The sequence below is a fragment of the Protopterus annectens genome, chromosome 4.part1 (assembly GCF_019279795.1).
Source record: "Protopterus annectens isolate FY-2018-M chromosome 4.part1, PAN1.0, whole genome shotgun sequence".
Lineage (NCBI taxonomy): Eukaryota > Metazoa > Chordata > Ceratodontiformes > Protopteridae > Protopterus > Protopterus annectens.
Genome location: NC_056734.1, coordinates 147,896,229 through 147,909,598, shown reverse-complemented (window position 1 = coordinate 147,909,598; position 13,370 = coordinate 147,896,229). Strand labels below are relative to the sequence as shown.

The 13,370-nt window shown below is 42.3% G+C and overlaps 1 protein-coding gene across 1 annotated transcript in view; it reads right to left on the bottom strand.

Moving 5' to 3' along the window:
• Window positions 1–13,370, bottom strand: part of PLD1 (phospholipase D1) — a 1,505,857-nt gene that overhangs the window by 338,930 nt on the left and 1,153,557 nt on the right. The window contains exon 25 of the mRNA XM_044070047.1: window positions 2,054–2,069. Coding sequence (XP_043925982.1) covers window positions 2,054–2,069 — 16 coding nt within the window. The remainder of the gene's footprint in view (window positions 1–2,053; window positions 2,070–13,370) is intronic.

Here is a 13,370-nt window from a genome sequence, read left to right as displayed (position 1 = left end):
CACCACACACACGCACACACACACGCACGCCCACACGCCAGGAATGAGATTCAAACCCTACCTGTGTAGTCATTGCTACAACATTGTTACGCATTTATCACATGCGCCCCGGAGCTTATAGGTAGACCAGTGTCCAAACATACCTCCCAGGTGAGTGACATCAGCAGCTGTAGTAAAGTATAACACTTTGAAATGTACTGGCTGTGTAGGGACACAAAATACCTCAACCTACAGATATACACACACACAGACACACTTTTACAATTGCCGGTACTGAGATTAGTGCTCCTACATAAGTAGTGTTTTGCACTACAGTATCACACAGTTATCATGAGCGCCATGGAGCTTGTATGTTGGAAAGCTGTCCACAGGTATCTTTGAAGGTGAGTGACATCAGCAGCAGTGCTAAATGAGGGGTAAGGGATGGTAGTGAGTGTGAATGGTCTCAAAATCATGTCTCTACAAAGACACACACTCTCTCGCACAAACACACACATTTGCACAGTTGCCAGGAACAGGATTAGTACTCCTACTTACCTAGTTTGCTACACTACAGTATTACACAGTTATCGCGAGTGCCAAGGAGCTTATAGGGCTGCAAGCTGCCCAAAGGTTTATTTCATGGTGACTGACATCTGCAGAAGTGTTAAAGTAGGGTAATGGGAAGTGTAATGAATGTGAATGGCCTCAAACCCATTCATCTAGAAACACGCACACACACAAATTTACATTTGACATTACTGAAATTACAAATGCTACATGAATACTTACTTGTACTATAGTGTTACACAGTTACCACAAGCACCACTGAGACTATATGGGTGAGGGCTAACAAAAGGAATTTCTACAGTGAATGACATCAGCACATCATGGAATTTAGGCCAATGGGATGTGTACTGGGTGGGACAGGCCTCATAATGGGATTCTCGCTGTCGCGGTCTGTCTTTCTCTACTCTATGTCTCCGTGTATGTTTCACATATGATATTATGTTGGCCTTAGATGTGTGTGAGTATTCCTATCCAGTGTGTGTGTGTGTGTGTGTGTGTGTGTGTGTGAAGTATAACTGGTGTACAATTTGTTGTTTGTGCACAGACATCTGCGAATAACAGATATATACAGTCCGCTGTGTTGTCAGACATGGGCTTCAAGTGTAGGAGCATGCCCAGTATGACCTATAATGTGTCAGTGCATCCATTCCAGTGGGAGTTGGACTCCAGTTCAGGGTTTTGTGTGCTACAGCTACACACCTAGCAACCTGTTAATGCAGGATATCTGTAGATAGGTTGCCAATATGGAGTCACAATCGGCGCAACATACGGGGGATACTGTAACTCTTGATGTCTGTGCTGCTTGTGTAACATGGTTGGTTGTAGCAGAGATTTTCTGACATATGTACTGTTTTACACTGTGATGTATCATGTCATCAACTATTGACAGATATTCTTTGCTCACAGTTATTTACCAGGGAAATACAAGATGAATGAAGCTGAGACCAATATTCTGAGGCACACTCCTGCCATTGTGGAGGGGTAGCTACAGACAATAGACTGCTGGCTCTGTGCAAATGGTCCAGCACCTTGGTAGTATGCTGGCGGGGGATTCCCCTTCTTGTGCTTTTCTCAACTTAACAGAATGACCATATCCTGCTGGGGCCATACCTCTCAGCTGTACAGATACACCCAGGTTATTCAGAGGCAGGACTCATATCTGGTCAGTTTATGTTCACATTGTGGTTTACAAGCAGTGTTGTGGCTATTCATTCATGGGTTTGCAGTTGGGGGGTAGTATGGGCAGACAGAGTTTCAGACTTCACACACTCCATGACATCCATGCTTCTACACCCCCCCTCTGTTATTCCCTCCTCTTCCTAACGTTACAACAGCAATATTTCAGAGGTATCCCTATAGTTGGGCCTTTATCCCAGTAGTATTTATGGCCTGGTCCACAGTTCTTGCAGTAGGACATGGGGAGGCATGCTACTGGCATTTGTCAGCATGGCCTTGCATTTGCTTTCTATTTACAGTGCTAGGTTGTTAGTTAGGACCCTCTAACATTCCGTACATTGGCACTATGGGTGAGGCATGGGCCTTTGCCAGAGGACTGTACGCTATTTAAGAGTGCTGCAGGCCATCTGTAGCAGGCCAGTGCATTCTGTCACTCATACGTTCCCAGGCTGCAAGCCAGTGGATTACCCCGAGGTGACGGTGGTAAGTGGTTGAGGTGTTCCTGTCAATCCTTCTTGTTCATACTGATCCACTGGTCTGGATGTGGTCGGGTTGCTGCTTACAGCTAGAGACACCTGCATGGGACACCTATTCGGCATGCAGCATCATGTATGTATTCCCATACAGAGATGGGTTCATGCTGTTCTCATTCCCTACAGCAGGGATATGACCTGTGATAAACCTGTGGCTGATGGTGGGGTGAGCTGGGTGCATGTGTGATATGGAAGCTACTTGCACCTGGCTCACAAATATACCTGGGACATTCCCCTTATGCTGGCTTGTGTGTGGACTTGGGTAGCCTGTCATTACTTTATAACTGTGCCTTTTGTGGTCTGCCAGTGATTGGCCAGACTACCAGTATTCCATACTAGAGGGACAACTAATGTGATGCTAACCTCTATGTATAATTCCAAAGTTGTGCGCAGTTGAATGTTATTTTATATGCACTCTATGTAGGGTACTTCCACCTGTGTACAGTTTCTATGTATGGGATGCCGTTCATGGTATGTCCAGCTTTCTGACAGTGACAGATATTGACATCCGGATAGTGAGCGAGTATGTACAACTGCTGACATGGGTGCAGCTGAGAAGCAGTATGGTTGGCACTGCAGTTGCTGGAACATGGCCCTGTCGACCACAATACTGTACCTAGGCCACTGAGACACAACCATCCAGGCTTACATGCTGACCACTTCCAGGCAATATTAAACACACAACAAACTTACCACACTGACTCCTGCATATTGTACACATGCAACAATCATGTAGATTGGGACAGCTCTGGCAATCTGTGCTCCAGTGATATTACTCCTCAAACTTACATGTTACTTCATGTCTACATGGGACTGTGGGGCGTGGGGGTGCACACCTGAAGACTTTAAACATTTGCAATGACTGTACTGGTATTTCAGTTACTCTGTTGGCTTCCATTTCATATTGTACCGTGACCTATCATGCAGATAGGAGGCATATCAGTAGAGTACACGTTAGATTTTAATGGCATAAATTTCAGTTTCAGACTTCTTAACCTTCAAAACTAAAATGCAACTGCCAGACCTGTTGTAGTATATGTCTGTGTAGGTCTGGAGGGGGACTGTTCACCATTGCCATTATTTGGGGGCCTTAGGCTGGCCTTTCTTTATGGTCATCTACACCTGTCCTGCTGGGTGAGGCAGGTGGTAGGTATGTGACCCTCAGTGACATCCATGTGTGTGACCTATTGACACCCACAGTTATTTGGGCTATCACATGTACTGCGGTATGTTGACACCAAGTATTTGTTATGGATTTCCTGCTGTCCCATATAGCTGTCAGCTGTCTGCTGCTATCCCATTCAGTCACCCAATTCCCTTTCATGTTTGCATCCGTACCATACATACAACTATCAGAACATACTACACCATTCAGTAATTGATAGGAAGGGTGACTTACCTTGTTGCTGGGCCAGTAATGAGGACAGTGCTGGAGGGCTGACTATGTCGGATGCACGTAGTACACTCCCTATACATGGTAAAGCACAGGCAGTGTCATGTTTGGCATCCATTTTACTGTTTGTGCAAGTCAGAGAGAGGTATCAGTCCCTGGGTCCCTACAGTGTCAGTGTGTGTGTGTGTTATGTGTTGCCTCTTTGCCAAGGACAGGGCATACTGGGCATGCCTCTGTCTGCATAGAGGGAGAGGCTCAGGAAGTTCCTCCTCTGAGTCCCTCTCTGCCTGTGCTGGCCTTGGCAATGGTGGGTGGCTATGTGCCCCTGCCCCATGCTGTTCCCTCTGCAGGTGTTTCCGCAGGATCATACTGTGTAGCATGGCACATATTATGACCATTTGTGTTCATGTAGCTGGAGAGTACTGCAAGGCTCCACCAAATATGTCAAGGCAGTGGAACCATGACTTGAGCATCCCAGAAACATGCACTACAATGATCCTGGTTTGTGCATGTGCCTCATTATGGCGTTCCTGTTCAGGTGTGTGTGCATTTCTGATGGGTGTCATCAGCCATGGCTCCAGTGCATAGCCAGCATCCCCACTAGATGGCCATATGGGATGTCCCCCCGGCAAACCCCTGATACAGCTGTGAGGAATACCAGATGTGGGAGTCGTGATACGTTCCAGGACTGCCAGCACACACATTCATGATAATACCCTGGGCTTCGCAGATGACCTGGCAGCTGATGGAGGGGAAACCCTTGTGGTTTATGTAGACCCTACCCCGCTTGCAGAGTGGTGCTTTGATGTGGATGTGTCTGCAGTCTATAGCACCAACTACCTCAGGGTATTCTGCTATATGGTGGAAGAGATGCATACTTCTGGTCAATGCCTCACAGGTGTTGGGAAAATATATGTGCTCATTAGCATGTGGTGTCATGGCATCCAGTAACTGGTGGAGTACCCTGGATGCTGATGCTTGTGAGACCCCCATGACATCCCCAGTTGGTCTTTGGAAGGTGCCTGTGGCTAGTATTCTTAAGCCTACACATACCTTGGTATCCACTGGGATGGGTTTCCCTCTGTTGATTCTGTGTGTGAGGTGGGGACAGCACAGCTGGACAATTAGCTGCAGAATGTCCCTGTCCACCCTACAGTGCTCTGCTATCGCCAGCTCATGTAGGGTCTGGTAGGTTACCCTGGGTCTGTACACTCTTCTCCTCCTCCTCACTGTGGGTCAGTTGTCAGCATTCTCCAACACACCACCTGCAGTCTCTAGCACATATTGATTGAGTAAAGCAACAGCAGCCTTTAACATTTTTAGCTAGTTTTGCCAGTTAAAAATCCCGTCTGTCTACACTGGTGGTGTACAATTTGTGGGAGAAATCAGTCTGAAAGGGGTTTTCATAGTTTATAGTGGTCTGCTGGGCTGGGCTGCTGCCTGTGTAATTGGCTGATTCTGATACATTTCACCTGCCAGCTATGCTAGTCCTCTTTGATTGCCTTCCTACTGCTGTTTCCCCTTCCCACTTCCTCCCTATTTAACCCCTGAGGCGCTCCATGCTGAAACGTAAACAGTGCTGCCATTTCCTTTTTTTTTTTTCCTGTTTATGTTTAAAACCCGGTGCACGACATGCACACCCATTTAGGCTATGTACACAGTGCTCAGGCACATCTGACACCCCCCCACCTCCTTAGGTACAAGGTGGCACTTTGAAGAAATATGCGATTCGGTATAACTCCCCTCATTTGCATACCCCAATGTGTAGTTCGTTAGTTACTGCACTAAAACGGACCCTTTCCCCTTGACAGCCAGTGCTCCCTGGTATTGTTTACATTCTGCATGCCATAGACTACAATGGCAAAATTCAGATTTAACTTAAAATTGAGTTTTCCCATTTATTTTCACACCACTGCCCTATGCCTAAACGGCCGAGATCGGCCAAAATAAGTTTAATTTTCATAATAATTAATCAATTTTTAATGCCAATGGCCTTATATTTGGCCATCGGCATGTCTAATGTAGATAATACATGTTTTTTTTCCACGAGCTGTCATGCCTCCATTTTGTCAGTTGCAGAAATGTACTCGGTTATTTTCCGAATACATTTCTGCACTGACACTGTTCTAGCATAGAGACCTGGCAGTTTGTTGAATCGCTAAATCACCTCATTTGTATGGTTTTCACCAGCAAATGAAGTGATTTGCATGTTTGCCGGTTTTCCGTGCTGGAACAGTGTAGGGCCTCTCATGCACGTAAAAACGGCACTATCCTGAATCGCTCGGCAGCCATTTTCTGTGCAGGAGCTCTTACACTTTTCCTGCACAGGATTTTCAGCTTCCTGAATCCTGGGGAATATCTACATGTGAGCAGATTAAATACTAGGGATGATAAATGTACTGAGCAATTATAAACCATGACAACAGAATTTGAAGACAGGTGATATGAGAATGAGATGCTACAGCATGAAATGAATAATGTTATAATTTCAAGACAGGATGCAGCAAAACCTTATTTTTCTAACTTCAATTCCTTGACCCATTTTTCTGGAAATGCTAGACATTTACGCTATGTTACTATATACAGCAAATGTACATCTGAAGTTAAGAATATAATTTGCAATAATTGGGGCATTTTAATGGTTTTACCTGAATTAACCACTATTATACCAGAACAACCATCTTTTGCCTATAGAAATTGTACTAATTTACTTAGCAAGTTATGTTATAAAGATATGCAAATGGGTATAAAATGACCACACTATAATAAAATGGGTACTTTTCCCTGCTTGAATTGCTCTTGTTGCAATGTTATTTGTAAAGATAATAGTTTTATCCATCCAACAACACATAAGGAATACATTTTTTCTTGTACTGCTACCTGTAATACTTCAAACATAGTTTATTTGGCAGCATGTAGTTGCTGTCCTAGTTTCTGTGTTGGTAAATCAACTCAAAAACTACGTGACCGTATAACTGAGCACAAATCAGATGCATGTAGAGCTATTTTAACAAATGCTATTGCCAAACAAACAGTTTTATGTTCAGAGTTATTGACATTCTTCATAAGAATTTAAGAGGTGGTGATGTAAATAATAATATGGAAATAAAAGAATATAGCTGGATAATTAAGCTTAGAGCAGATTTAGCACCAGGCATTAACAAAATGGTTAGTATGAAACCAGTCCTTAAACAAAAACAATTGTGTTTGAAACAGTTGTACTTGCTTAAAATTTTTTCCTTGTTTTTAATTACTTGATTGAATATAATTGATTTTATTTTTTGGTTGGCTGTTGTTGTTTTGTGACTATTTAACTTTTATATAAATATCTCAGAAATGTTCTGTTGTTTACTACACTGATGAAGGATTTTATCCAAAAGTTTTGTTGTTGTGTTTTAATACAAGTATTTGGCGTATCTTGGCTGTTTTTTGTTTTTTATTCTGTGCTTATTAGATATGATGCTGAGCCATGCATGGTCATCGCCGTGACAACTGATATTGGGTGGTGGATGGCTCATTGTTTATGCTGAGTACTTTCAACACTGGACTTGTTTATCTCTTATACCAGTGTGTTCTAGGTGATGCTGAATTTGTCAATGTTATCACAGAAGTAGGGGTTTGGAGGATATATATATATATATATATATATATATATATATATATATATATATATATATATATACATATATATATAATGTCTCTAAAGTAAATCAGTAAGTTTAACAGCAGTAGGCGAATTTTCCAAATACCTGGCTTTCTTGTTAGGTAAATCATGTGGTTGCAAAAGCCAAGGAGGAGTTCACTATAATTGGGGAGTATAAGTTGTTTTCTAAGCTGGATAGAGGAATTCTTACATACATTGTTATGAAGGTACTGAAGAGTTTAAGGAAATAGGAGGAGCCAGTGTGAGGGTTCCAAGTGCTTCATAAACTGTAGAACTACCTCAACCTAGACAGCTGAGTGTACACTTTGTAATCCAGGGGCCTTTTGGTGTAGACTGGAGAATGGAGACGGTACAGTGTTGTATGGTGAGAATGCATTTTTTTTTTTGGGGGGGGGGTTGCATCTTAGTGACTTGTTTGCTTGAGACATATAAATGTGCTCAACAAATACCAAAATCCAGCACCACAGACCAACACAAATAAGTAATTCAAACTAAGGGACAACATTACTGAAATGCAATAATATTTTAATCCGGTGGAAGCTGACAGGAGAGAGAAATCTGCAGGTTTCTTAGCACCGACATTTAAGGAGCAGAGTAAGGAAAGGTTGATTCTTGACCAGATTTACAACATGAAATGTAATGGGAGTCTTGTCATCCAGTTTTGAGGGGAAAAAGCTCAAAGAATGTTGCTTAGGGAAAAGAGGCTTATTAGGATTCTCCAGGAAACTAAACTATAAAAGAATGAGGCATTAAAGATGGGACACAGGTCATGGTAGGGACTAGTTTGATCCAAAGTGGTAGGAAAAGGTCTGGGGGTTGATTATGATTTGAAAAAAAAAATTCAGACTGTAGTTGGTTTTATTAAGGAAAATAGATTTGGTTGACGGGTTATTGGGGATGTTTGGAACTGAGGCAATCGTTTGAAGTTTGGGTGTGTCTGGTCAACATAAGTAGAACATGCCTTAGATACACAAAGAGGTGATTGCTTGGAATTTTAATATCACTATGTCAGATGCACTAGATCACAAGTTTAGTAAAAGGGAAGCCCCATGATAAAGCTAGGGCTATGTTTTGGATGGGAGAAATAGGATGGTTGGTTAGATGTTTGGAGAAGCAGATAGATTTCTGGTGAGTGGGTAAAATAAATTTCCAAAAGGAGGATGTTTTAATAAAGCAAAGGAATTTATTGGCTCATGCACATGTGGCTGGGAGTTTAAGGAGTGATCAAGATAAAAACAATGAGAAAGGGTGGAAGCTGCAACCCTGGTGCTGGGTTGGAGATGAAAGAAGGGAGTTGAGCTTTAGGAACAATTATTATGCACCAATGTAAAAGAGGGAGGTGATCAAGAATCATTTAGAAGAGCATGTGGAAAGGGATGAGGTGGTGCATGGGTTAGATCTGTTAAGGATGCAAACCAAAATAAAAAAAATTGTAAACTACTGTGGTGGAAATGGCATTAATGAATAAACATAAGTGTTGGTGGGTGAGGAGAGGGGAGAGAAAGCTGCAGGCTTCCTAGCATCGAAGTTTAAGGATCAGAAGAGTGAAAGGTTGATTTTTGAGTTAATGGAAATGGGGTGTGTGAAGAACCATCTCACTAACAGACGGGAGTTGGATAGATCGAATGAGAAACAACTCATTGACCATCTTGGGCATGAAAGAAGGATTAGTATGCAGGCACATCATGTCTCTATGAAAAATGAAAAAGGACGACCCACCATCAGAGCCTACAGTTCAGAAACAATCTTGGTGATTTACTTCAACTAAACAGTCTTCCAGATACAGTGCTGTAAGGAAGAAGTGGCCTCAAAAGAATCCCAAGTCAGTATTTCAAGGACAAAATCAAGATGCCAAGAAATAGGAATAGGCTTTCTTGGAGGCCTGATATGATGGATGCCTTTATGGAATTGCTTGAATTCAAAACAAGAGGCTAATGGTTGGTTCAGGGGTAGACAAGCAGACTGCTGACAAGTGAGCATTAACAGAATATGCTAGACCAGCATGGAGCAGTTCACACAAGTAAGAAAGGACCAAAGAGGCCTCCACTGAGAAGGGACCCTGATGATGCTTGAGACATCAAACACAAAATCTCTTCCATTTAGCAACATAGGATTTTCCAGTAGTGAGTTTGCTGGCCTCCTGTAGAACCCTAAGCACATCCTCAGAAAAGTGCTACCTAAAGGGGATCACAACCCTTTCACTCAATATGTCAACTGAACACTGGACAAGTGAGAGTGAATGAGAGACCCCTTTGTCTTCTGAGGGAAGATCCATCCAGTGAGGCTACTTGTAATGATTGCTCCTGGCCAGGTGAAAGAGTGGGGGGAACCACTGCTGTCTGGGCCAAAAAGGAGCCGAAAGCAAGATTCTTGGAGGGGGAGTCCTTCTTGATCTTGTCTAGAACCCTGGGAAGCAGAGGAAGAGGAGGGTAAGTATACTGGAAAACTACCAACCAAGTAAAGGACATGGTGTCCACCTGACAAGTCAGAGGACTTAACACCAACACAATCAAGGATCTGGGCTTTCTAAATATTGGCAGCAAATTAATGCTATTTCTGATATGGCAAATAAAATGATTAATAAACCCTAGATTATTTATAAGTGGGGTAACAGTTTCAAAAGTATCTTACAAAACTTCCGAGATAGTAATAGTAGTGTCCTGCATTCAATGTCTAAATGTGGTTATTGCAACTACTGTAAATATATTTATGTGGGATAGTCAGTTTTAGCCACACAACAGGCTATTACAATTTTTTGGCTAAGTTAATTGCAATACACAGGGGGTCATGTATATATAGCAGTTTGCCAAAAATGTCCACCACTTTACGTTGGGAAAATGGAATGTAAAGTGAAAGAGAAAATTTATGAACATAATACTCATGAGATAAAAAAATAAATACAAATGGGTTATACAAACATATTAGTCATAATATTTATTTACTTATTGACATTTGTTGACTGGGAAAGTCCACTGGGCCAAACAACCCATTTTCAATGGAGGCCCGGGGAGAAAAGCTCCATACAATCACAGAAATGTTTACATAACATCAGCTTAACTTTGAAAGTCAAGAAAGTTTTTTTTTACATAATACAAACTGAAGTAGATATACAAGACAATTGCATATTATAGAGGTATACAATACAAGAAAATAAACCCAGTGTGTTAAATTTTTAGTAATTCTGTTTGTAAATTCTCATAAGTAAGAATACTGTTTAATTAATTCTGTTTATTCAGGCACAGAAATAAAGAAAGCAAGAGAGGTTGGATACGAAGACAGAGAGTGTAAATTGCAACTATATAGTAATAGTATTTGCAGTGTATAGTGGCCAAAACATTTAAGGTGGTTTAATCATTTGACTACAAGGACAGACAATGTTATTGAGATAGTGTTCTTCTAGTGCAAATTTAAATGTTTTTAAAGAGTCTAGTTGAGTAATAGAGAGAGGGAATGCATTGCAAAGTTTGGCAATGGTGTGGGAATAGAGACATTGTCCAGCTCTTTTGTTGGGTTTAGTTATGGTTAAAAGTTGTTTGTTAGAGGATGTAAGATGCTGAATAGGGGTGTGTGTTTGTATTATAGTTTGAAGGGATGGGCACTAGTTTGGATTATTTAGTAGTTTGTGGGTAAGAGTAAGTTGGGAGGAAACTCAAACCAGTTTATAGATTTAATGGCCAGGCAATGATGTGTGCAAGTTGACATGTTGGAGACAGACTTAGCTATTTTATAGTAGCATGACTGCAGTTTGTTCAGGACAGATGTGTGCAAGTTAGTGAAAACGGGGCAACCATAGAGGAGGGAGGGTAGAAGTAGACTATTAGCTAGTTTCAACTTGGTAGACTTGTCCAAACAGAGTTTATGCCTATGGAGTTTGCAAGCTTAAAATGGGTCTTTTTGATTTGGCTGAGAATATAGGTTCATAGGTAGGTGCTAGGCTATTGGCCCTAGGGCATATATAAGCCTAGCCAAAAATGTACCCTGGCTTTCGCCACCCAAGAAAATTATTTTCCTGTGCCCCTGTCGAGCAGAGTCACAGAAGTGATCCCTGGGGGGAATTTCCTATTTCCCATCCAATCATCACGATTTTTCTTGGAGTGCTAATGAGGAGCCCCATTTGACATAGGTAGTCTGTTCCAGAGTATGGAAAGTCTCTGGGACAGGAATCTATCCCTCCAGCATGTTCTGTTTACTGTGGTGACAAAGTTTAGGTCCCTAGAGCATGTAGCTCAGAGGGATTGGGATTTCTTAAAGTGGAGCATGTCCAACAGCTCTGGGTTTGACATAGCTTTGTATGTTAGGCAGAGATCGCCTCTGAGTAGGCGATATGCGACAGAGTAAAGCTGGAGTTTTTTGAGACTGTCTGCATAGGGCATCCATTTCAGGCCAGTAATCCTCTTTGTGAGGTATTTCTGTGGCCTTTCCAGTTGTTGTAGATGTCTTGTGAGGTACATATAAAAAGGGGCATTGTACTCTATAATGGGTCTAATGAGTGATGAGTAGAGGGGAACAATGACCTCTTTTTTTCTGGATGAGAAACCTTTTGTGATAAGGTGAGCGTGATGTGATTATCGAAGGACAGACTACTGTCTACCTGTGTCCCAAGGTCCCATCACATTTTCGGCATTAAGTAGACTACCAGCTATGTGGTAGTTCATGGGTACAGAGTTTTTACCAAAGAGGATGACAATACACTTTTTGGCATTGAGCTTCAGGCCATGGCTTTGACACCAGGTATCTGTCTCAGTGAGGCCCTTTTGTAGTATGTCCACATCGTTAGGAGTTTCGATTATGGCTCCTAGTTTGCAGTCATCTGCAAACTTTGTTAGCCAAAGACCTTCTGTGTTAGCCTGTACTTCAGAGAAGTAGATAACAAACAGGAGAGGACCCAGGACTGAACCCTGTGGTACTCCACTTGTCACTGGTCTGAAGTCAGATTTGGAGTCCACTACTTTCACAGTGTGGGTTCTGTCTGTGAGCCAGTTGGCAAGCCATCTTGTGACATAGGGATTTATACCTAGTTTAGTGAGCTTATCTATAATTCCAGAGTGGGGGATGGTGTCGAAAGCCTTGGCGAGATCTAGATAAGCTGTGTGAACCACTTTACCCTCATCTATGGCTTTGGTGACTGCTTCAAAGAAGTCAATCAGGTTTAGGAGACATGATCTGCCTTTTACAAATCCGAACTGGGTAGGGTCCAGAGTTTGGAGATTACCAATGTCTTTGTTTACGAGTTCCATGATGATACTTTCCATGGCCTTGCAGAACAGGCTCGTCAAGCTAATGAGGCGGTAGTTCCTGGGGTCCGTCATGGCTCCCCCTTTATGGAGTGGGATAACCGTCGCGGTGTGCCATTCAGTAGGCACAAAGCCTGAGGTGAGGTTATGATTGAACATGGTACTTAGGCAGAGTGCCAGTTCATTCTGTAGTTCATGTAGAATGCAGCCTGGGATATTGTCAGGTCCCATGGATGCTGTGTTCTTGGCTTTGGAGAGTGTGTTTTTTAAGTGTGCAGCCGTGATTACAGGAACTTTGCATTCTTCCGGTATAGAGATGCACCCTCTAGGGGGTGAGAGGGGGATAAAGTTAGCACTGAACCTATCTGCCAGGATGCTGGCAATATCAGTTGGTTCTGTATATTTAGTGCCATTGTGCTGTAACTCAGAGCAGATCTGAGTGTTGCCATTGAGATTCTTGACATAGCTATAGAATGCTTTGTAGTTGTCTTTAGAGTCAGTGGCAATTTTGTTTTCGTAACTAGCTTTGGAGGATTCTATGAGGGATCTCAGCTTCTTACTGAGGTTGACCAGGGAGTTCCTCCAGTCATGGGATTTTACTCTTTTTTGCAACAGTTTCTTTCTTCTGTTGTAGAGTTTGTTTATGGCTGAGGACCACCAGCTTGGCTTCCTTTTTTTGGAGGATAGCATCTTGGTTCTATTAGGGATAGCATGATCCATGAACTCGTGTAAGTGCTTATAAAGTGCATTTGTGTAGGATTCAGCAGTCGTACCTCTATTGTCTGTCTGCATGGGTGTCATGAAGTTTGCCACTTCTGTCT